Here is a 23,303-nt window from a genome sequence, read left to right on the forward strand (position 1 = left end):
CTACTTATTATTAGTGGTAAGAATGTTGGATTTGAAGTCAAGGACATAGGTTTCAATCCAAGATCTGATACTTATATCTGTGCAAACTTGGGAAGGTCACTTCTCTACATCTCAGTTTCCTCATTAATAACATGAAGTTGGGTTAGTCTACCTCAGAGAGCCCTCCCGGCTCTAAATTTGTGATCTGATGGTCATAATTCCTAGAAAACAAGAAGCAGGCTGCTGAAGGGTCAGTTGGAATGTTGTAGTGGGGATTCTTGGTGGTGTGTGGGCTTGGATTAAGACCCAGCCAAGGTCTCTTAACACTTTGTGATTCTCTTTGACTCTATGAGGCATGGGAGTCCCTGCCTCCTCCTCCATCAATCAATCAATCAATCAATCAATTAACAAGCATTTAAGGACTTAACAATATACCTGGGCTGTGCTAGGCACTGGAGATACAAATACCAAAGTGAGTTAGTTCCCGCCCTAGAGGAACTCATATTCTATTAGAGGAATAGAACATGCCCAAGGTGAGTAAATAAATGATCTGTCCCCTGGAGTTGGGCTTTTCTTTTGGGACGTGGGATGAGCAGACTTCCTGAGTCTGGGCTCCCAGGATTGTTTTGGGGAAGGAAGTGTCTGGAATTGGGAACACGCAGACCTCCTCCTCCTTCTCTGTGCCCCACCTCATTACCCACCATCCAACAGTGTTCTCTCTTTGTCTCACAGGATTGAGTCCATTCCATTCTGCTCACCCACACACCAAGGGAGATTGCATACTGTCTAAGGGGGAACCTTGGTCTTCACCTATCTCCCCACCTTGAGTACAATGCTGGACACACAGCAGATATTCAATAAAGGTTTGAATCTTCAATGTTAGGTCTTTGATGATGAAAGTGAAAGGCTACTAATAGCATTAACTCAGGCTTCTTATAGTCCTGTAAGGCTGACCAAGTAAGTGCTTTCCCCACAAGAATCTTGTATGGTCAGTAGTGCCACCATTTATTTACTTATCCAGCCTCAGACACTTACTAGCTGTGTGACCCTGGGCAAGTCACTTAACTGTTTGCCTCAGTTTTTTTCATCTGTAAAATGAAGAGGAGAAGGAAAGAGCAAACCACCCCAATCGTGTTTGCCAGGAAAACCTCAAATGGGGTCATAAAGTACAGTCAGACATGACTGAAAAGGACTGAATAATCACAGCAAACTGGGTCCCCTCTTCCTCCAACCGCCCCAATTGACCCATCCTCAACTGTCCAGCAGGTGGCAGCAGAACCGAAGAGGCCAGTGGGCGGGTGGGGCAGTGGGCGGGATGCCCCCCCGGGGCTTCCAGCTCAGTGCTCAGCATCCCAGAGCTTTCAGTAGCCTGGGTCGGCTTCTTTCTCTCTACTCTCCTCCTCCTTCTCTTTCTGTCCCTTCTTCTTCGCCCGATCTGCCTGGCCCAGCTCTGCCTGCCCCTGCAGGGGCCATGACCATCAACGCCCTCCACCAGGGGGGCAGCTACAAAGTCCAGATGCCATGCCTGAGTAAGGTAAGAGGGACAGGGAGCCTGACTCCCCAACCCCTGTGCCTGGTGATCCCATGGTCCTCCCCTGGGAGACAGAATGAGCTCATCTCTCTTGTCTACTGATTCGCTGGCCAACTGATAGGAGGGGATTCAAAAGAGGGGGCTGGGGGGCAGCCACACCTTCTTTGTTGGGGAGAAGAGGTCATGGGTTTGGAAGAGCCTGTGTCCTGGGGGAGGAGCCCAGGGAGGGTCCGATGGCCAGGCAGAACTTGGAGGGGGCTGGGGGAGAAGGGATTCTGTCCCTCAAGACAGCTTAGCAGAGACACTATGGCTTGGAAGGACCTTGGGTGGGGAGTACCCTGGGACCTTTAGACACTTAGCAGATACCCTCTGACCTGGAATGAACTTGGGAAGGAGGTGCTCTGTGCTGTAGGGAAATCCAGAAGAGGGACAGCCTACCAGAGGCCGCGTGGTGTGAGAGGAACCAGGAAAAACCCCATTTCTCTAAGAGGACCTTAGGGATACTTTGCCTTGCTGTCCTTTCTGCAAGAGAAAAGAGTCTTAGCTTGGGGACACTAAGATTTCTGGCCATGAGACTTACAGCATTCCTCCAGTGGCTGATTGGTCCTGAGTGGTCTTAACTTGGCTCCTCTTGGGAGGAACAGAAGAGTCATTGAGGTAGCCCCCACCCCTTATCTCCAGATTCAGACCCTTTCTCCCCTGTTCCTGCCCTCCCCTTTCTTCTTGCTGATGGCCTCTTGGCTCTGGGTTCCCTGGAGCAGGTTGATCTATGTGCATATGAGTAGGGTTGCTGCCGCACCCTTCTGGGAGTGGCACCATCATTCTTCTCAGTCCTATCTGTGGTTAGATGGGGGCTCTGGCCAGAGGCTGCTGTGGTCCCAAGCATCCTTGACAAAGGTTTCCATTGGTCTCTGGCCTGGTCCTTCTCCAGAAGCAATGGGTCTCTGCTAAAGTCTTTCCAGGTCCTGGGACTATTCTTTATATCCTAATGTACCTTGAAAAAATTGGATTGGCTTTCATAGAACACAGAGTGATAGCACTGGAAGAAGATTCAAAATATAGAATATAGAATGTCAAAGCTGAAAGTGGCCTTGGGGCAGAGAACATAGAATGTCAGAGCTGGAAAGGACCTTAGAACATAGACTATCAGAAGTGGAAGGGTTCTTAGAACATAGAACGTCAGAGGTGGAAATGTCCTTGGAACACAGAACATAAAATATCAGGCCTGGAAAGGGACCTTAAAAGAAAGAATAGAGACTAGCATAGAACATAGAATGTCAGAGGTGGAAGGGTCCTTAGAACACAGAAGGTCAGAGCTGGAGGGGTCCTTAGAACAGGAAATGTTAGCTTATAGTTATGGAAGGACCTTAGATACCATCAGTCTAACCCCTACTTTTGCAGACGAAGAAATTGAGGCTCAGTAAGGAGAAAGTCCCCAACCCCCAGTTTTGATTGGCTATTTTCCTATGCTGTGCTTTAAACATCTGATCCTTTGTGGTCTAGCTGTCCAAGCTGGGTTCCCCCTCTGTCTATTTCCCTAGTCTCCTCAGAATCTCTGCAACTTTTGCATTGCCTAACCGGCTCTACCGGGCTTCCTCAGAGGCCTCTCAGGACACTTTCCCAGAGCCTTTCTGTCCCCAGCATTCTCATTCCATTGGCTTTTCAGGGAGGCCAGGCTGTTGATCTCTGGGAAGGAATAAACAGCTCGATAGCAGAGCCATGGGCCGATCGGCGCCATCCTTCCCTTGGCCCTGGAAAGAGCCAAGCTCTGAGCTGGGAAGGCATTTAGTCAAATGCTAAAAATAAAAGCAGCCTGCTTTGTTATAGACTAGACTCTTACCCTGGCCCCCAGGAGGGAAGGCTGGGGGAGGGGGGAGCCCTGCTCTCACTCTTGGTGGGGGGGTGGGGAGGGAAGGAGAACCAGGAGCCCTCCCAAGAGTTCTCAGCCCCTGGGACAAAATGTTAAAAAGGAGGTTGGTGTTTCCTCTACCTCTGGCTTTCTGCCCAGCCCTAGGCAGTCCCTCCCCTTTTCCCTCCCCCAGGAACACAGTGGGGGTGTCCCCTAGAGAGGAGGAACAATTTTATACAGAAGCAGAAGATGTGGCTGCTTGTGAGGGGGTCTAGGGTGATTTCAGAGGCTCTGAGGGCCCTCCTGTCCACCTCCCCAACCAAAAAGAGAGCTCTGAAATTCTACCATTCAAGATTCATTCATTTGACTTGATTCCTAGTTAAAATGCAAATACTCCTGGGAGCAGACTTTGATAATGGAGAAACTGAGAGAATACTGGGTCCCTAAAGTGCTAGGAGAGGTGGGGCCCACTGAGATAGGAAAAGGATGCAGGGGTGAGGGGAGGGAAGACCGATGGCAGACAAGACTTCACCTCCTTCCCTGAACCAACAGAAATGATGGCCCTGGACAGTGTCTAGGCTCATTGTAGCTTTGGGGGGGTGGGGGCGCCTCTCATCCTTGTATCCTGCAGATGGAGCGTGTGATTGTGGGCATGCAGGACCCAGACATGGGTGTTAAGATGCGGAATCAGCGCCTGCTCATCACAGTGATTCCCCATGCCATGACCGGTGAGTCCCGTAGTCCTGCGGGGACTGGAGAAGAGAAAGCCTCTAAGGTGCCTAAGTCCAGCTTAAGGCCCCCCTGGGGAGAGGGGAGACTACTTTGGAAAGGTTTCTGAGAGAGACAGCAAAGGCAAGTCAGTTGTGTAGGGAAGTTGACCAGGCCCTGGGGAGCCCCACAGCTCAGTGAAGCCCCTAGGATGAAGTGCCAGGACATGAGCCCTGTGGTGCTGGTGGCCCAGCCCACCAGCCCTAAGCTCTGAAAGGGGAACTCCTCTGCCCTTCCCCCATAGCTTCTCTCCCATTAATGCACTTGGTTATCAATTATGCATCAGGTTGGGGGCAGGGATTGAGCTGAGAAGAGCTTGGGGTCCAAGGCTCCATCTTCTTACTGGAGAGCCCCAACGCCACCCCAAATCTCCCGGACTTTTTGACCCCACCCCATCTCACCTCCATTTTGTGTTTGGGACCCCTAGGTGTTTGCCCAGCTAACAGAGTAGGGCAGGAAGCGTCCCTCCTGGAGCCCTCCCTTGGGACCCCAGAAATGAGGAGAGTCTCCCCCTATCTAACTGTGGTCTTAGGCAGGGTGGAGTAGTGACCCCTGTGTCCAGTGACATCAGCAGCCTTAGAAACGCTGCCCACTGGCCTGGGTAGCTGCTCTGGGGAAGGGGGTTGCCTGGTCTGGCACCTTCTGTGCTGCTCAGCTTTGCCCATGCCGTCCCTTCCCCTGTATCTGCCTCTCCCTCCTGCCTTCCTGTTCACCAGTCTTATCAGTGCTGCCAAATTCTCACTCCTCACAGGGAGGAAGAAGGGGGAGGGGAGGCAGAAAGGGAGCCGAGATCAGGACCAGGCCTGACTGTTTTCCCTGTGTTGCTCTGTCTCTGTGTCTCTCTCTGTCTCATTTTCTCCTTCTCTTTCTGTCTCTCTCAAAAGGCAGTGACATTGTGGAGTGGCTCATCCAGAAATTCTCTATCTCAGAGGAAGGTAAGAGGGTATCGAGGTAGGGAGGAACCATTTCCGGCTTCTCAGGCAGAAGGGACTGACTAAACATTGCCCCTGTCCTCCAAGTCCTCTACAGAGCAGGAGAAACCCAGGAAGGGCACCACGCTGCTGTCTCCCAGTCCCATTCCAAACATGGTCTTTCCTCTACCCTTCCCTTTCTTTCCTCCTGAGAAGACCGAGGGCTCAGTCCAATCTTCGAGATGATCATTGTTCCTAATTTAATTCCTTGTTAGGAAGTGTAATCTCCAAGTGCAGTGAGCTAGCTGCCAAAGATAGTGAGTTCCCCAGCACCAGAGGTATTCGAGCAAAGCTGGATGACGGCTGGTTGGGTGGGTGGGTTGGGGTAGATGCCTTAGGCTGTCCCTTCCAGCTCTGAGATTCTATAATCTGTAAGAGGATGGGGGCTGGGGTGAGAGAGCGTGGGGTGAGGTTAAATAGAAGCTGGGACCTCTCCGCAGGAGCTGGGGAGCATGGTATGGGGACTGGAACCTCATGAGGGTTATGGGGGTCATTTTCCTGCAGAGCTCAGATTCCTGGTCCTGCACACACACACTCTAGGAGCCTGATGCCCCTCCCTCCAGCAGCCTTTAATGGGACTGGAGAGTCGGGCTTTTATCTAATTCTCACTGGGGACCAGGGTTGAATTCACTTGCTCTATACCCACTGCAGGAAAACAGGCGGCTTCTCTCAGGAGACTGGAAGATAGTGAAGACCCAGACTGAATAGCAGAGCAGAAGCAATAACTGAGAATAACCTGGGGCTCTGGGCTGGGAGCTGCTGGAGGCTGGCTTGGGCTGACTCAGAATCCCTCCCTGGTTCCCCGCAAGTTTCTGATCACCCTGGTCTGGCTCACACTCTGTCTTCCTCCTTCTCCCTCCCCGCCTCCCCCCATCTCTCCCTTCTCCCCTTTCTCCTCGTCCTCCCTCTTCCCCTCCTCCCTTTCCTATTTTTCCCCTCTCCTTTTTCCTCCCCCTCCTCCTCCTCTCCCTCCTCCCTCCCCCTTCCCCTCCTCCTCTTCTTTCCCTTTCTCCCCTTTCTTTTCCTCCCCCTTCCCTCCTTCTCTCTTTCCCCCCTCCTCTGTCTCCTCTTCCTCTTGCCTCTCCATCTCCTCCTCCTCCCCCTCCTCTCTCTCCTCCTCCCCCTCCTCTCTCTCCTCCTCCTCTTTCTCCTCACTCAGGGCTTACAGGATCATGGGATTCAGTGCAGGAATACACCAAATGCTTCATCTGACAGATGAGGAAATCTCTTTTAGAATCCCTTGCTTTTTCTTCCAATACCAGCTCATTCTGGCACATATACAAGGCCTTTCCTGATTCCTCCTGGTATCTAATGTCTCCCCACCCTGAAATTAACTTTGTATCTTTTTTTTAAAGATTCTAATAGAATTTTTTCCCAATTACATGTAAAGATAATTTTCAACATTCATTTTTTGGAAAGATTTTCAGTTCCAAATTTTTCTCTCTCTTTCCCTCTTCTCTCCCTTCCCCTAGACAGCAAGCAATCTGATATAGGTTATACAATATGCAATAATGTAAAATTTGTATTATTTTTAATCACTTTGATGTGTACATGTTTTCCCTCAATAGAATATTAGCTCTGTAAGGGTAGAAATTAGACAGCTAGCTAGTAGAGTGGATAGTGGGGGACTTGGAGTCAGAAAGACCTGAGTGTAAATTCTGACTTGGTTACCTCCTAGATATATAACCCTCGGCTCATTATCTAATCTCTCTCAGCTTTAGTTTCCTCATCTGTAAAATGAGCTTGGGAAGGAAATGGCAAATCTCTCCATTATCTTTGCCAAGAAAACCCCAAATGGGGTCACAAAGAATCAACTGAACAACAACAAATTATTATTATTATCAGATAATGTGTCAAATATTTTGCAAACATTTAATGTCCTGAATGAATGCTAGATGTTATTATAGTCTCTGTAGCCATAGTACCTGGCACATATGGTTTGGTTTTTGACCAGTGGTATGATTTAATCAGGGTAGGGAGCTATTAAGGCTTAAATAATAAAACTAATCTAATATTAAGGCTTAAAGCTGCACTAAAACTTTTGGGACACCTGGTATTATGGTTACTGGGGAACTATAGGTGTGGATTATGCATACATTGTTAGACTTGTTTGAAGGGTTGAGAAAGAACTGATAAACGGAAGCACAGATAGAATGATTTTACATATATATATACACACGTATTTGTGTCTAATGGCAGCCATCTCTAGGGTGGGGAGGGGGAAAGAAAAAAAAAGAAATTTACATGATAATTTTATTATATATTTAAAAAGAGTAGTAAGTTGTACATAATAGATTTGCAGTTTCATGCGCAATCATCTTTTTATTATACTGTTATGGAAATGCTTGTTTTATTCCATAAATTAAAAATAAAATAAATACAATATTAAAAAAAGAACTGAGGAAAGGGATAAATTTGGAAGTGAAGGTTACGTGAAAATCAAAGGTATCAACACTAAAAAAAAAGTGGTCCCCAGAACTAAATACCATTTCCAGAAGCGATTTAAGCCCAATTCTCCCTCTGCAGAATCTCTACATCTGGGGAATCTCATTGTGAAACATGGTTACATCTATCCCCTGAAGGACCCTCAATGCCTTGTGCTCCGAGCAGATGATTCCCCATACAGGTTCCAGGTGAGACTGCCCTCCGGTTCAACTCCATCTTTCTATGATTAAGAGAAATCAAGACCCAGAAAGGGTGAGGGGATTTGCCAAGGTCACATAGCAGATTTTGAATACTTTGGTGGTAGTGGTAGTGGTGGTGGAGAGGTGTCCAGCCCTAAAGGTGGGACACCCTCCCACCAGCCAGCTAACCTGGCAAAGGCCCCGGGGTACCCAGTTCCTGGGTTTGGCTTCAAAGAGGGAGGGGCTCTCTAGGATTAGTGTTGTGGTGGCTGGAGCTAACCAGTAGATAGGTGTAGTTTAGTTCCTCTCTCTCCCACCCCCTTCAGGCCTCCTAGATTGCAGCTGGCCCCTCTCCCAGTTCTTCACTTAAAGCAAAAGACCTGATTTGCATTTTTCACATATTATTTTTACTTCATAAAAATGGCAAAAGAGAGGGAACAAGGGGGTGGTGGGACCAGCACTCTACTTGCTATTGGAAGCTTGGGGCTCAGGCCTTGGTGCTACCACTCCCATCCTAATAGTGTTTGACTATGGGCATATCACTAAAAACTCTTTGAACCTCAGTTACCTCGTCTGTAAAATGGGGCTAATATTTGAGCCACTTATCTTATGAGATTGTTATGAAGCAAAGAGCTTTGTGGACCACAGAGTACCAGAGAATAGTGAGAAGAATTTGGAATTTGAGGTCCTGGGTTCAAATCCCTGCTTTTCTGTTTATTACAAGAGGTATGACCTTGAAGAAGGCAGTTCATTTTTCTAGGCCTCAGTTTCCTTACTTGTTAAATGAGGTCCCTTCCAGCTTTAAATGTGTGACCCTATGATTCCATTATCATTATTACTACCTCCTCCTCTTCCTCCCTATTCCCATATCTTTCAGCACCTATGCTGGGGTGGGGAGCAGGGAGCTTACTTAGCCAGGAAGAACAACTGAGGCATCTCTAGTGCTGATTGGGGAGCCCATTTCCAGCCAAGTTAATTGCAGCTAGAGATGGAATCCCTGGAAAGTGGACTGGGAGGGCACTTAGTTTGGTGGCTGGGTACCTAAGGCCTGCCCCACCCTCTTCTTGTGGGGAAGGGAGTGGTAGCCATGGGATGTGAGTTTGGGAGGAAAATAAGGAACAGGATTGTCTTACTGCCAAAATAAGCTTTGTGCCACCCTAGAGGAAACCTCACTTATAGGAAATGATGAAGTAGGCTGAGACCGAGAGGGGTCATAGGAGTTTAGAACTGGAAGGGTCCCTCGGGGACCCTCTAGTTAAAACTGTCCATTTTACAGATGGGAAGACTGAGACTCAGCTAAGTGAAATGCCTTGCTCAGGAAACAAGGAGCAGAGCTGAGATTCAGACCTTGAACTTCTAACTCCTGACTCATTGCTCATTCCCAATCCTTCCTCTGTGGGTCACCTTGGACTACTTTCCTCCCTCTGGGGCTCCAGACCTAGAAGTGGACAGAAGGACTTCTAAGGCCTTTTTTGGCTTTAAATAACAGCCTCTCAAAAGCATACGGGGCTTTGTAGTTTACAAAGCACATTTTTATTTGATCACTACGACAAACTTGCAGAGCAAGCTGGGCAGCCATTATTGTCCCCATTGGACAGATAAGGAAACCGAGGCCCAGAGAGGAAAAGGAATTTGCACAAGGTTACACAATGAATGAATGGCAGAGCTGGAGCCAGAGCTTAGGACCTCTCATTCCAAGGCTAAAGCTCTTTCCTTTGCCCTTTTAGATTGAAGGAAAGGACATGAACAAAGGCAGGTAGAATTAAAAAAATCCAATTCAGAGAACAGAGAGGATCTGTCTTCAGTAGTGGTAGATAATGTTAAAGGGGTAGTTTGGGGCCCTGGTCTGGGTGGTAAAGGGCCTCCCATGCCACAATTATGAATCAAGTGAGGGGGATAGGCCATACGTGCTTGTTCGTGAAGAAATGGGGATGCTGTCCTCAGGAAAGGGCATCTTTCTGCTTCTCCATCTTCCTGAAAGAGCATCTGGCTTCTGCCTAAGGTTTAGGTTTAATTTTTCACTAATCCTATCTGTCCACAGCAGCCGGCTCTGTACCACTCTGTACCACTCTGTGCAATTCCAGGAATCAGTATCTCACCTTATTTGAGAGGCCTTTTCCTGGTGCCCTTCAATGTTGGGGCCTTCCCTAGATTACCTCCAAGATATCCTATAAATAACCTATAAATAATACAGTTATTTGCATGTTCTCTCCACATTAGAATATAAGCTCTGTGAGGGCAGGGACAGTGTTTTTTGGCTTCCTTTGTATCCTCAGCTCTTAGCACAGGGCCTGATTGCATACAGCTTAAATAATAGAGCTTGTAGGGGCAGCTAGGTGGCCCAGTGGATAGAGCACCGGCCCTGGATTCAGGAGGACCTGAGTTCAAATCTGGCCTCAGACGAAACACTTAACACTTACCAGCTGTGTGACCCTGGGCAAGTCACTTAACCCCAATTGCCTAAAAAAAAAAAAAATAGAGCTTGTTGACTTGATTTGACTACAAGTTTGGAGGAAAGTCTAGGTTCCTCCAGAAAGGCTTCCTGGGGGAATGGGGGACCCCACTCTGCTATTTCCAGCCATGATGATATCCTGTTCTCCATCTCCTCCCCCCTAGACACCCTATTTCTGGATGAGCACTAAGTGGCCAGCTGCTGAACTGGATTATGGTAAGTGGGTCAGGGCCAGAGGCAGGGCTGTGGCTAACAGATTGCGGATGATTTGATAGTGGGGGGGGGGGGCGCAGAGACTGTCAGACTCACAGGAATGTCAGATCTCTGAGGCACCCAGGAGGTCATGCAGTTCAGCTCCCTCTTTCTACAATTAAGGGAAATCAAGATCCAGAGAGGGTGAAGGACTTGCCCAAGGTCACACAGCTATTCACTGAAGGGCTCCTGCCCCACTGGGGCTCAGCTCTTCCTTGATTCTTCCTCAAGACTGGTCGGGGCAGGGCCAGCCTTCATCAGGCCCCTCCCAGCTGCTGCCTCTGTCCTTGGTGAGCCCGCCCTTCTCTGTTCCAGTTGCAGAAATGTATTAGCTACGTAATTTATGGCAAGCTATTTTATCTCTGTTTGCCCCAGTTTCCTGATTTGTAAAGAGAAAAATAATAATGACACCCGCCTTTCAGGGTTGTTGTGAGATCAAAATGATGTAATGATTGTAAAGTGCTTAACACAGTGGCTGGCATATGCTAAGCACTATATTATTGTTATTTCTCTAATTTAATGTAATTGTTCTATACCCGATAACTTTAAAGTGGTTTTAAAATGCCAAAGGTAATGAGATCAATGATTTTAATGTGATAATTTGAAAATGCAATTGATGTCACCTGAAGTTTATTGTTTGTGTCATTATTGTATTTCTAAATTGTATAGTATTTCTAAATTCTCTTATATTGTAAAATTTGAAAGACAATTATAAAATAGAAATGATGTTAGACAAAGCAATTTTTAATCTGGATTTTGTTACATATGAATTGGGCTTTTAAAAGGATGTAATAAAAAAAGATTAGATATTTCAAAACTGTTAAATATTTAATGAGGCATATTTAGTTATAAACAGGTAATAATAATACTAACCCTATTGCTACTACTAATAATAATATCTACTGTAATAACAGATTTTCATTTGAAAATCTTGGCTATTATGAAAGTGTATAAGGTAGTTTAAAGATGTGGCTTCATCATATTAATGATGAGTCAACTATTAGGTATTTGCTTTATGTTTGAAGCCCCAGAATTATGGGTAGTTTTAATTTATAAGTAAAGGATTGATGTTAATTAATTAATTTTAATTTATTAATTAAATTAACAAATATTAACTATTAGGGAAACATCAGGAAAAATATTCAAGCTCTAAGATGTGGTTAGTGAAATTTTGCTATTTTGGGTAAAAATTCCTGAAACTGTAAATTTACTGTTGTTTTGAGCTTTGATTACCAGGATAGTGGTTTGAATTGTTATAAAGCCAGTAGTAGAAAATGGCATATACGGCAGTCTGAGAACTGCCTAAAGGTGGATGTTTGTCCCTGGGAAAGGTTGTGGAGACAATCGAGGACATGGCCTAGGTAGGATCCTTCTCACTCTATTTCCCCATTGTGCTATTTCGTTTCTGGAAAAGGAAAATTCCCCACCTGGTTAATCCTGAGCCTTGCCTTTAACACTCCTTTATCACTACATGATTGGCTGTCAGATATGACTCATGCCTGGAATCAGAGCTAAGGGAATTTTTTTCCAACAGAGCAAAGGGAGTTTTTCCCTGTGTTATGATTATAACTATGTCCTTTTTCCTTTCTATTTCTATATATTTCTATAATCAAGAAGTTTTATAAGTGCAACACTATCTATTAAATAAAAAATTGATGCTGGAACATCTCTAAGTTATTACAATAGGGTTCAAGTATGACCATTTTACAATTTTGGTCTAATTATAATATAGGGATGATATCCTCTAAAGGGGGAAATAAACAAACTAATAAGATAAAGATGTAATGTAAAAACTTTCTAATTAAATGGAATAGTAAATTTTTTTTAAATTTTGGAGGCAATGTGGGTTAAGTGACTTGCCCTGGATCACAGAAAAAAGTAACAGGATTAGTCCATTTTCTCTAAGAACTATATGTAGATGTATATTATTGGCTTCCAAAGTTTATCTATCATGGAAATTCAGGCTTTGGGTTTGAGTTTTAAGTTTAGCAATATGTTTTGGGTAATAAGTTCTCAAAATTGAATTTTTACACAAAAATTGCATTGATAATGGTACAGAAAGTTAAATTATTTTCCCATTTTAAAAATCTGTCTGATAATCTTAAAGGACAGAGGAATTCATTTTCAGTTAGACTCTCATGAATTTTTTAAAAGATTCTTATATCAGGTACAGGATTCAGGTCTCTAACAGGTGGGATAGGCACATGATCAGGCCTCCACGGACAGGGTAGGACTTCCTGGGATGATGCTACTGGGGAAAGCTGGTGTTTAGCCACCAGTTTTCCCTCTCTCTATGGTGCATGTACATGTATGCATGTATGTTGGCAAGTGCACATACATGCACATGTTTGTTCATGCCACATCTGCTTTTCCAGCTATCTATTTGGCCAAGAAGAATATACGGAAACAAGGGGACCTCATTGAGCATGAAAAGGTAGGGCAGCCCCAGCCCCAGCCCCACTGCCCCATCCAAGATATTCAGATCCACCTCCCTACTGATGGGGATACCTATGGCGATATAGAAACTGCCTTTATTTCTTCAATGCAGATGACACACAGACCACCCAGATCCTTCCCCTCTTGGCTAGGCCCCCCAACTCAGAATTGCCTCAGGGCCCTCTACCCTTTGCCTCTCTCCTAGAGGGGATGGGGCCTGCATAGACAGCCATAAGGCAGGGGCAGGAGTAGGGTTGAGTAGGGGACCCCCTGACTGGAGCCCCTCTCCTCCTGTCCCTCCTGCAGGATTACTATAACCAGCTACATAAGAAGATCAATCACACATGGGACTTTGTAGTGATGCAGGCCCGGGAGCAGCTGAGGTGAGCCGTCCTTCTTCCCTCCCTCCCTCTACCCCCATACAAACCCCACCCTTTGTCTCGGGCCACAGTCACACTGGCCACAGCCCCTGAGTCTGTGTTCTGGACCAGGGACTGTACCAAACACTCCCCTGCCTTACTCTCTCCCCTTTCCTCCTAGCTTCTGTCCAGGCACTGCCTAGAGGGGGGGGCTGGGAGTGGGGGAGGGATGGATCTCTGGAGGATACAGAACCAGGAGCTAAGCCTCAGCTGGGAAAGGAGATAAGAGAAAATGGGCATGGCCAGATGTTGGTCAGCAGACTTTCCAGATGTTAGGGGGAGAGTGTTAGTTACTCCAGCAAGCCTTGGGTTCTACCCCACCCCTTCCCAGGTCTGCTTAATCTTCTCTGAGAGCAGGGATTAGAGTCAGCTCTCCCCTGAGATCAGCACATCCCGGCCTGATCTCTGTCTGACCCAGCCTCTCCCCTCCTCCCTGGCATGATCTCTGACTGAGCATCCTCCCTTCCCTTCAGAGCAGCCAAGCAGCGTCGGAAAGGGGACAGAATTGTCATTGAGTGCCAGGAGCAGGCTTACTGGCTGGTGAATCGGCCCCCGGTGAGAGACTCTCCCCATGTTCCCCTCAGATCAGGGAGCTTTGTGATGTTGGGCAAATTGCTTGACCGCTCTGGGCCTCAGGATCCCTTCCCTATGCAATGAGGCATCTGGACTAGTAGAGGGGAGGAAAGGCCTGGCAGACAGGGGGGAAAGTGGTCATTGGAAATGGCCAATGGGGAAGGGGACCTAGGTGAGGAGCTCAGAAAAAGGGGCACAGAAGCAAACTTTCTCTGAGGCCAACTGAATAGGGTAGGGGGCTGGCAGGGCCTCACAGTGAGGGAAGATGTGGGGGGGGGCAGAGAATTAGATGGATGGACTTTGGGACATGATCTGCTTCCCCTGCCCCTCACTCTTCAGTCCAGTCAGGGGTCAGTTCTACTCTCTGTCTCCCTCTGCTGTAGCTGAAGGTAACCACAGTCTCTTTGAGCCACCCAGCAGGGTTTGGGGGAGCCGGGATCCTAGAAGGTGTTTAGTTTTTAAGCTGTTCCCTGCCCTGCCCCCCTTCCCTCATTCCAAACCAGGCCAATCAGGAACCTAGCTCCCCTTTCCCTCTTTGTGAAATGAGGACGGGACAGGATTTCTTGGTTTGAAGCTGGCTCCATTCCCACCCTCCACTGGGAGGCTGGGGGCTATGAGCCTGGGGAGACCCTGCCCTATGGACCTGGCCCAGGGGAGTGGGAAGCAGAACCTGAACTCTTGCCCACTTAGCCCCACTGTATCCTACTCATTATGTGAGGAATGATGAAGGTGATGATGATGATGATGATGATGATGAACATTTTTAGGAACAAGGATTATAGAGAGCTGAAAGGGATGCAGGATGCCACTTAGTTCAACTCCTTCATTTAACAGTTGGGGAAACTGAGGCCCAGAAGTCAAGTCACTTGACCAAGACCACACAGCTAGCACCATATCAGAAACAAGTTGGAGGTCCTCTGACTTGGCGGCAGTGTGCATTCCACCATACCCAAGGGCTAGGAGCCATGAAGCCCACTTGAGGGCAGAGGGTTTGGGGAGGGGGTGGACAACAGGAAGTGGAGAGTTGACTCTTCCATTTCTACTCCACTCCCCCCCCCCATTTCTTTGTCAGCCAGGAGTCCTGAATGTGATGGAGCAGGGACCTGAGCGGGGTAACTGCTATACCACCAGGGTGCAAATGGTGAGTGGCTCTTCTTTGCCCTGGTTCCCCCATTTAATAGGAAATAACCCCTGCCTGTCTGCCCTATGGAAGAATTGCAAGGAGGTCAACTCTGGCAGGATTTCTGGATCCATACCTGGGGCTGGCCTCAACCTCTTTTCCCCCTTTGCTTCCCATCTCCCTTCTTCCCTCTTTAGCTGGGTTCCAGCTCTGGCTGTGGCTCAAGACCTCACATGCTCCTGGTTCTCCCTCACCCTCAACCCCTTCCCCTGACCGTACACAAAGAAGGAACTGGCCACAATGTGAAGGATGATTAAGGGAATGGGAAGCATTTTCAGGGACAAGGACCCCTAAGATTATGCATTCTAGACCTGGAAGGGACCCGGAATGCCACATAGCCCAAACCCCTCATTTACAATTGGAAAAGCTGACACCCAGGTCGAGTGGCTTGGCCAAGGCCACACAGCTAGTACATGGAAGCTACGAGTTGTAGATCCTCTGATTTAAAAGGCAGTGCTGGGTCCCCCAGGCACCAGGAGCTATGAATTCAGCCCTATATGGGAACAGAAGGTTCGGGGAGGGATTAGACAACAGGAGATTGTCTCGTGGCTGGTGACGGTTGATTGCTTCAGACAGGCCAGGGCCAGGCTGAATTCCCTGTCTAACTTTTTATTTTTGGAACCAGACCTGTGATTTTATTGGCACAGGAGACTTCTAATGAGGAAGCCCCTGGGAAGCAGAAACTTCCTTCATTTCCCCCTCCCCCTGCCTGGACTCAAGAGCCTTAAAAAGAGAGTTCCAGAAGCCTCTTCCCTTCCAGCCAAGTCCAGTCCATCGTTTTGCACTGGAGTTTGGGGTCTTGGTATAGTTAATGTTGTACCCTGAGACTAGAGGTACCTCCATGGCTATGGCCTTCAGCTGTAGCTAGATACTGGACCATTCAAGGCCTCCAGTAGCTCCCTGGGGTGGAAAAGTTCAGATGTGACCAAGGATTCCCATTAACACTCAACTTATTTGATTTGACTCTGATCCCAGCCCTGTGGATGGGAGCTAAGTGGGTCCAATCCAAGCTTGGTCTCCGACCTTCTATGTGACCCTGGGCAAACTCCTTCTCCTCTGGGCCTGTTTCCTTGTCTGTAACTGAGGGGATTGGACTAGATGACCTTTAAGGTTGTCCGTGGGCAGCTAGGTGGCGGCATAGTGCACACAGCATGGGGCTGGGCACAGAGCATCGGGGCATGAAGACCTGAGTTCAAATGCGGCCTCAGATCCTGGGCAAGTCACTTTACCCTGTTTGCCTCAGTTTCCTCATCTGTAAAATGAGCTAGAGAAGGAAATGGCAAACCACTCCAGTGTCTCTGCCAAGAAAACCCCAAATGGGGTCACAAAGAGTCAGACATGACTAAAATGACTGAACAGCAACAGGGTTCTCTGAAAGTTCTAAAATTATGGACATTTCTATATACCTGAACTACATCTAAGGCTAGGACCTCAGATGTGTCCCCGACAGCAGGGGGTAGACTCCACTGAGCTAGCCACACTCTCTCCTGGTCATCTTAAGGATCAGAGGCACTGGTATCTGAGAGGCTGGTAGGATTAGAGTCCAGCCAGGGCTTGGGACTGGGGAAGTGATCAGAAGTGTGGGGGAAAGACTGTAAGCTTGCCTTCATCAGGGGAGAAGTTCTATCCAATGAGCACTGCTAGCTTTTTGCCTATGAGATAAAAATAACTAGAATTTATTTTAATCTCATGACAACCTGGTGAGATAGGAGCTATCTCATTTTTTGCAAATGGGGAAACTGAGGAAGAAAGAAGTTATTTGCTCAGGGTTTTGCAGCTAGTAAGTCTAAAGCAGGATTTGAACCCAGGTCCTCCTGAGTCCAAGCCCATCACTCTCTCCACCATGCCACATAGGTAACTCACTCACTAATTATGCTTCCTTCTTCTTCCTGATTTTGGTCGGGAGTGGGAGGGAAGAAAAAAGAAGTTTTCCCCATTAGGGTCTCTCATGGCCCCCCATTTACCAGACTGCTCTGTCCTGCCCTCACCCTCCTTTTCTTAATCTTTTTCAGACTAAAAATATGGATTTTTATAAGCGAGAGGTAAGCCCTTAGACTGTCTTTGGGTTCTATGGAGGGGGAACACATTGTGGGGCCTTGGGATTCTTCCGGGGTGGGGAACCTGCGGCCTCAAGCCACATGTGGCCCGTGTTTAGCCTAAGGCCTGCTGGGAGAAACAGAATAACAGGGCTGTGGGTGGAATCTGGTTACCCCCTGGCTATGGGGATATCCCACTTTAATTTTTTTTTAATTGGGTAAATATGGACAAAGATTAAAGGCAAAGGAGGCTTGGCTGTCCCCATCCACCCAATTGGAAGGTCGTCCCTGGCTAGTCTGGCTGTTTTAGAGCTGGCTGGAGCTGATCCCTCCCTCACCTCTTTTTTCTTGGGTCTCTACCTAGATTGAGTACTGTAAGAAGGCAATGGGTAGGACTAGGGTGAAGTCTTCTATCTGCCTGGAAGCGTGAGTGCCTCAGGATTGGGAGGAGCAGGGTCTGGGCAGGTGGGAGGGTGGGGACGTCATACATGTCCACCCCAGATCTCTCCCAAATGCTTCCTTTGTCCCCACCCATACTCACTCCCCTGGCTCTCTTGAGCCCCATCTGGGATTCTCTGGGCTTATTCTTGCCATAGCAGCCCTTTCCTTTCAACCAGACCTTCTTGAGTAGGGAGTGTTCCCCCAAATCATCTGCATTCTCTGGCACTGCCACTTACTACCTTTGTGACCTTGGGCATTATCCAGTTGGCGCCTCAGTTTCCTCAATCTCTAGAATGAGGGGATTGAACTAATTGACCTCCAAGTTTCTTCCAAATCTAAATCCATGTTCCTGTTATCCTTGTGGGTTCTCTCCACCCAGATATCTCAAGTTCAATGATCAGTACATGCCCCATGACCCCATCATGTCCGGCTGCCTGCCCAGTAACCCTTGGATCACTGACGATACGGACTACTGGTCAATGAATGCACCCACGTGAGTATTCCTCCCACCTGCTGAGGGAGGGTGGAGAGCACTGAAAACAACCTAGTTTCCAGTAGGATAACCATCCCACACTTACTGCTGATTCTTGGTGGGGATCATGGGCCCAGACACAGGGAATCTGGCTCCAGAATTCACCGAGGCCCTCCCATTTAGGGGGCCTCATCGCTCAAGCTAGGCAACATCTAAGGTCTCTATCCTAGGGGGCCCTGAATGGTAACCGCCCTAATAAGTTCTGGATCCGTTTCTCTAATTCTGAGAGCTGTGGGGAGATACTTGGGGTTTCTTCCTCTTTGGGGTGGGGGACACAAAAGAAGCTGCCACCTCCTTACACATTTATTGCCTAGGGTGACGACACCTACTAAGTTACGGGTTGAGCGTTGGGCCTTTAACTTCGGAGAGCTCCTGGGGGATCCTCTGGGCCATATACAGTTCATGGAGTTCCTCAAGAAAGAGTTCAGTGGTAAGACAGCTACCCCCACTCCACTGCTGGCCATGTTCCTGTAGGAGATACAGGGCCCCAAGAGGATCCTGGGTGATAACAGTCAGGGGATGGAGGCAGAGACAGGTTAAGTATCTGAGGTAGGATTTGAACTCGGGTCTTTCTGGCCACCTGGATGCTAGCATGCCGGGCAGGATGATGTCCTTCCTGCTCCCGGCACAGCCTTTTTCTTCCCAGTTCTCCAGCTCTCCCATTTCCCTGGAGCCTTGTCTCTTCACCAGAACATTGTGAGCCAAGGACTCCTTGTTCCTCCCCAGCTGGTGGGGGTAGGGTGGGAATGGAAGGATGTTCAGGAGGATGGCTAGGTGTGCAGTCAGGGGCCCCAGCTCACTCTGCACGGACTTCAGGGGCTTCTCCCTGAATATTTCTTCTCTTGTCTCACCTCTGGTCATCCCCTCCTCCCTCCCACCCAGCTGAGAACCTGAGCTTCTGGGAAGCATGTGAGGACCTGCGATACGGGGAACAGTCCAAGATTGCTGAGAGTGTCGACTCTGTCTACCAGTGAGCCTCACCTCTTTCCCCGCCACCAGATCCCAGCCTGGGTTCCAAATTCCCTTGGGTTCCTTCACTCCTGGCAGGTGGGGCAGAGACTAGAAAGGGTCTTGGTGTCTGGGCAGAGAATCTTCCGGTCAGAAGGGGTTCTTCTTCAGAGGTCATTAGGTCCATTCCTCTGCTGTCTATGTATCCAGGTCTACTGAGGTGAGGGTGGGATAGGAAATTTTTGATACCATGTTTGAGGGAGCACTGAGCCCCAAGCTGCCTCTCTTCCACTTCGCATTCAGGCCAAATTAACAACTTTATGCTTCCTTTTGGGAATTCTACACCCAGTTTTCACTCTCTGATGAAGGGGAGGTGGGATTAGCCAGAAAGGGGCCACCAGATACTCTGGGGTGTTAGGAGGTCTAACTGAGCCTGCTGAATGGGGATGGGGTATACCAAGACATTGGTTCCTAGTAACAGAACAGAAGGGCACAGGGACCATGCCTTTCTCTCTCTACTCTTTCCAAAAGTATAAACATTCCTGAGACACATAATATCTCCCCTAAAATTATTTGAGGATTAGTTTAAAAGCCAGGTGGGAACAAGAATGAGCTACATAATAAGTACTTAAGAGTGGGGAAGGAGAGACTCTGATGGGGGGTATGGGGGGTAGAAGAGCAAACATCATTTTCCAGTTTTTTTCCAGTGCCTCGATGAGCAAACGGCATCTTAAAGGCAGACCGCAGGCCATAAGCCCTTCTGCTAATTTGTCCATATTTCTCTAACTGTTGGGGTTCAGACAGTTTCTGGCCCCTGGGGCCACACGCTGGGTCAACATCGACAGCAAGACTATGGAGAAGACGCTTGAAGGGATCCGCAGACCCCATCGCTATGTCATGGATGATGCCCAGATGCATATCTACATGCTTATGAAAAAGGTGCTCAGATGAGGGGTTCAGCAGAGTTGGGAAAAACAAAAGGACTCCTGTCTTAAGGCATCAGCTCCCTGTCAGGGCAGTGAAAGGTAGTTGGGTCTGAAGCTAGAAGCCCATGCATTTGTCTTAGAAAAATGCTAAAGGAGTTCCCTGTGGATCCCCACCCCTGCTTATCTTCATGCCTTGAAGGTCAAGTGGCCCACTGGCTGAGACCCTTAACTAAAACGCCTAGGGCTTGGAATGGATGCATTCAATCATTCACTCATGCTTTATTCCCCTCCAGCTTCCAAGTGGAAGGCTACATACAGGTGGAAACACAAATGTTAAACAGAAAACAAAACCAGTTCAAATCAGGCCTCAGACCAAACACTTGACACTTACTAGCTGTGTGACCCTGGGCAAGTCACTTAACCCCAATTGCCTTAAAAAAAAAAAAAAACTCAAGCTAAAATCAGAATAGATGTTATTGGATGTCTGAGTTGAATTGTTGCATAACTGTTCAGTCATTTCAGTTGTGTCTGATTTTTTGTGACTCCATTTGAGGTTTTCTTGGCAACGATACTGGAGTGGTTTGCCATTTTCTTCTCCAGATGAGGAAACTGAGGCAAACAGGGTTAAATGACTTGCCTAGGATCACACAGCTAGTAAGTGTCAGAGGCCAGATCTGAACTCAGGTCTTCCTGACTCCAGGCCTGGCACTCTATCCCCTGCGCCACCTAGCTGCCCTTCTGAGTTGAGTTAGATCTGACAGTTGTCCTGCAGATAATTATAAGAACATAGAAAGCACAGAGTAATGGGGTCATTAATGGACTTTCCTCACAAGCTGTTCCTAGAGCCTTGTGGGGATGGGGAGTGGGGGGGATTATCAAATTGAGGAGGAAACTGTGGACTTGGACATTCTTCTTTTCTGTTTTGTTTTGTTTTAGTGAGGCAATTGGGGTTAAGTGACTTGCCCAGGGTCACACAGCTACGAAGTATCATGTGTCTGAGGCCAGATTTGAACTCAGGTCCTCCTGACTCCAGGGCCTATCCACTGTGCCACCTAGCTGCCCCTACACTCTTCTTTTCTGGAGGCATCTATCTTTAAATGAAGGGCTAAACACCTACTAAGAAGGCAGCATGAGGTAGTGGCAAGAGCTCTGAGTTTGGAGGCAGAGGGCCCGGGTTTGAATCTTTTCTCTGCTACATCCCACCTGTAACTTTGAGCAAGCCATACATCTCTCTGGGCCTCAGTTTCCTAATCTGTAAAAAGGATTAGACTAGATCTCTAAATCCCATGATTCTGCACCAAACTACTTGAACAACCTCTTTCTGTTCTACAAGAAGGTAATTTTATGGTCCTGGGAAACAAAAGCATAAATTTCAAAACAACTGTGTAAGTAATGCTATTGGAATAAGGTGGGCCTGTCTGTCTTTCAGGATTCCTATCCCAGGTTCTTAAAGTCTGACATGTATAAGACACTCCTAGCAGAGGCTGTGATTCCACCAGAGACTAAGAAACGGTGAGCTTCACCCCCTTCCCTGCCATGATCCTATTCACTCTATTTCCTAAACTCCAAAATAAAAGGATTTGGAGGGGGTTGGGAGACAGGAGGGATGAGGCAGTCTTTCCCTTGGCCTTTTACACCAATAACCACTCCGCCATGTGAGAGAGCTGGAATTGGGAATTACCATGCAAGTCACCCTCATCTTATCCCATTCCATGGAATGGATCAACTTGGGGGAGAGGTCTCTTATTGAGACAAGAGAATGGGGGCAAAACTGGAGAATAACCAGCAGTCTCAACCTCTCAGCTCCTCCTCAGTATCCTTTTCCCACAGAAGCTCACAGGAATCAATATGTACAAATTGCCACTCCCTTTCTCCCCCTGCTCAGACCCACTGGGTAAGAGAAATAGCAAAGAACAAGAAAGAGAAGTAGAGCGAAAGGCTTGACACAACCTATGCCCCATGGTAGGCCTCCGCGTTTGCACTGCCCTTTGGGGGTCCCAGCCTTCATCCTTCTGTCCTCTGTCTGTCTGTCTCTCCAGAGTGTTCCCATTCATGAGGAAGCAGCGCCACTCCAGCCCCAGCCCGGCCCTCCTCTTGCCCTCAGAACAGGATCCCAAGGGGGAGGACAAGAATAAGGCCCTGGCTTCTGCTGCCGGGGGAGGGGAAGGCTAGGCAAGGCGACAGTCCTCCCTTTCCCTCTGTGGCCACTCCTCCCTCTCCTCTGGTTGACAGCCTGGAGGATGTAATTGGAGAGGGGAGGGGTTGGGGGTGCCGGGTGTGGGGAAGGGGACAGAGAGAAACGCATTTCATGAACCGAGATGTGTGAGGGCTCCCTCTCCTTCCTCCTTGACCCTGCCATCTCCAGTGTCCTCCAAGGAGAGGTTATAATGCCCACCAACTCCTTACCCCTAATCCTAAGAGTCAGTCTGCAGGTATCTCACCCACCCTAGCCTTTGGCAGAGGAAGCATGGTGCAGTGGACAAGGTGCAGCAAGGGTGCCGGTCTTAGCTCTGTTGCTAACTTGCAGCCTAACGTTGGGCAAGTCACTCTCTGGGCCTCAGTTTCCCTCCTGTACAAGTTACTTAGATGATCCAAAGTGCTCCCTAAGGTTTCCTCTTCCAACTCTAGAAGTCCAGTTCGGTCCCCTGTCCAGCCAACCCTGGCTTGGTGACTTCTGAGCCTTTCCACAGGCTCCATTAGAACCTTCCTGGCTCTCCAGGCGGGTAGCTGTTTTTATGGCTTTTTGGGGTCAGCTCATCAAGGAGCAGCTGTTACCTATCTTAAGGTCTCCAGGTGCCCTTCATATACATGCGTGCACATGCATGAAACCCCAGGAGCATACTTCAGGTTCCTGGATAAGCAGTGGCTTCTTCTTCTTCCTTCCCATGGCAAGCTCTCATAGTCCCAAAAGGTGGCAAGAAGAGTAGCTCTGTTGAGCCGGACCCTCCAGGGTAGTGCAGGAACCCTGTTTGCTGGGAGGAAAAAATAACGCAAAACTTCCTGCTTCCCAAATATCAGAAAAGATTGAAGCCATTGATTTCCAGTTTGTCCCAAAGGGAAATATCTCCAAATAAATGAATCTTGGATTTGGAAGGGAATTCGTAAGTCATCTAGTCTAACCCATATCTGAACAAGATTCTGCTCTATCAGTCCAACAACGGGTTATCCAGCTGTTAGTTGAACTTTGTTAGAGGGGAGAGCCTGCTACTTCCTGGAGTCCATTTTACTTTGGGAGAGCACTTCAGCTACTTGAAAACAACTTTCCTTAGGCCTTCTCTAAGCTAAACACCCCCAGTTCTTTCAATTCATCCACACATGCCATGATTTTGGGACCCTTTATCATCAAAGTGGGACAGCTAGGTGGTGCAATGGATAGAGTGCCAGGC

At 48.0% G+C, this 23,303-nt stretch overlaps 1 protein-coding gene across 2 annotated transcripts; it reads left to right on the top strand.

Moving 5' to 3' along the window:
- The first annotated feature begins 1,332 nt into the window (after positions 1-1,332).
- On the top strand, positions 1,333-23,010 carry LOC114043777 (regulator of G-protein signaling 11-like). Of its 2 annotated transcripts, none has more exons than XM_027863006.1 (17): positions 1,333-1,513; positions 3,991-4,087; positions 5,012-5,062; positions 7,625-7,731; positions 10,339-10,390; positions 12,802-12,860; positions 13,169-13,245; positions 13,755-13,836; positions 14,927-14,995; positions 17,047-17,076; positions 17,435-17,496; positions 17,891-18,004; positions 18,358-18,473; positions 18,926-19,013; positions 19,792-19,930; positions 21,347-21,429; positions 21,957-23,010. In XM_027863006.1, exons 1-17 carry the CDS (start codon positions 1,451-1,453, stop codon positions 22,087-22,089), a joined length of 1,422 nt encoding a protein of 473 aa, XP_027718807.1. In that variant the 5' UTR covers positions 1,333-1,450; the 3' UTR covers positions 22,090-23,010. The 2 variants fall into 2 exon arrangements, with proteins under 2 accessions (XP_027718807.1, XP_027718808.1); XM_027863007.1 differs by lacking the exon at positions 1,333-1,513 and adding an exon at positions 2,065-2,167.
- Positions 23,011-23,303: the final 293 nt, after the last annotated feature.

The sequence above is a fragment of the Vombatus ursinus genome, unplaced genomic scaffold (genome assembly GCF_900497805.2).
Source record: "Vombatus ursinus unplaced genomic scaffold, bare-nosed wombat genome assembly UNPS02014770.1, whole genome shotgun sequence".
Lineage (NCBI taxonomy): Eukaryota > Metazoa > Chordata > Mammalia > Diprotodontia > Vombatidae > Vombatus > Vombatus ursinus.

What these genes read in the sequence shown, in the direction of transcription:
- LOC114043777 (XM_027863006.1), top strand. Translation starts at nt 1,451, where the DNA reads ATGACCATCAACGCCCTCCACCAGGGGGGCAGCTACAAAGTCCAGATG. An exon ending in ACCTCATTGAGCATGAAAAG is followed by an intron (nt 12,861 to 13,168) that starts GTAGGGCAGCCC and finishes TCCCTCCTGCAG; the next exon opens with GATTACTATAACCAGCTACA. An exon ending in TCTACATGCTTATGAAAAAG is followed by an intron (nt 19,931 to 21,346) that starts GTGCTCAGATGA and finishes TCTGTCTTTCAG; the next exon opens with GATTCCTATCCCAGGTTCTT.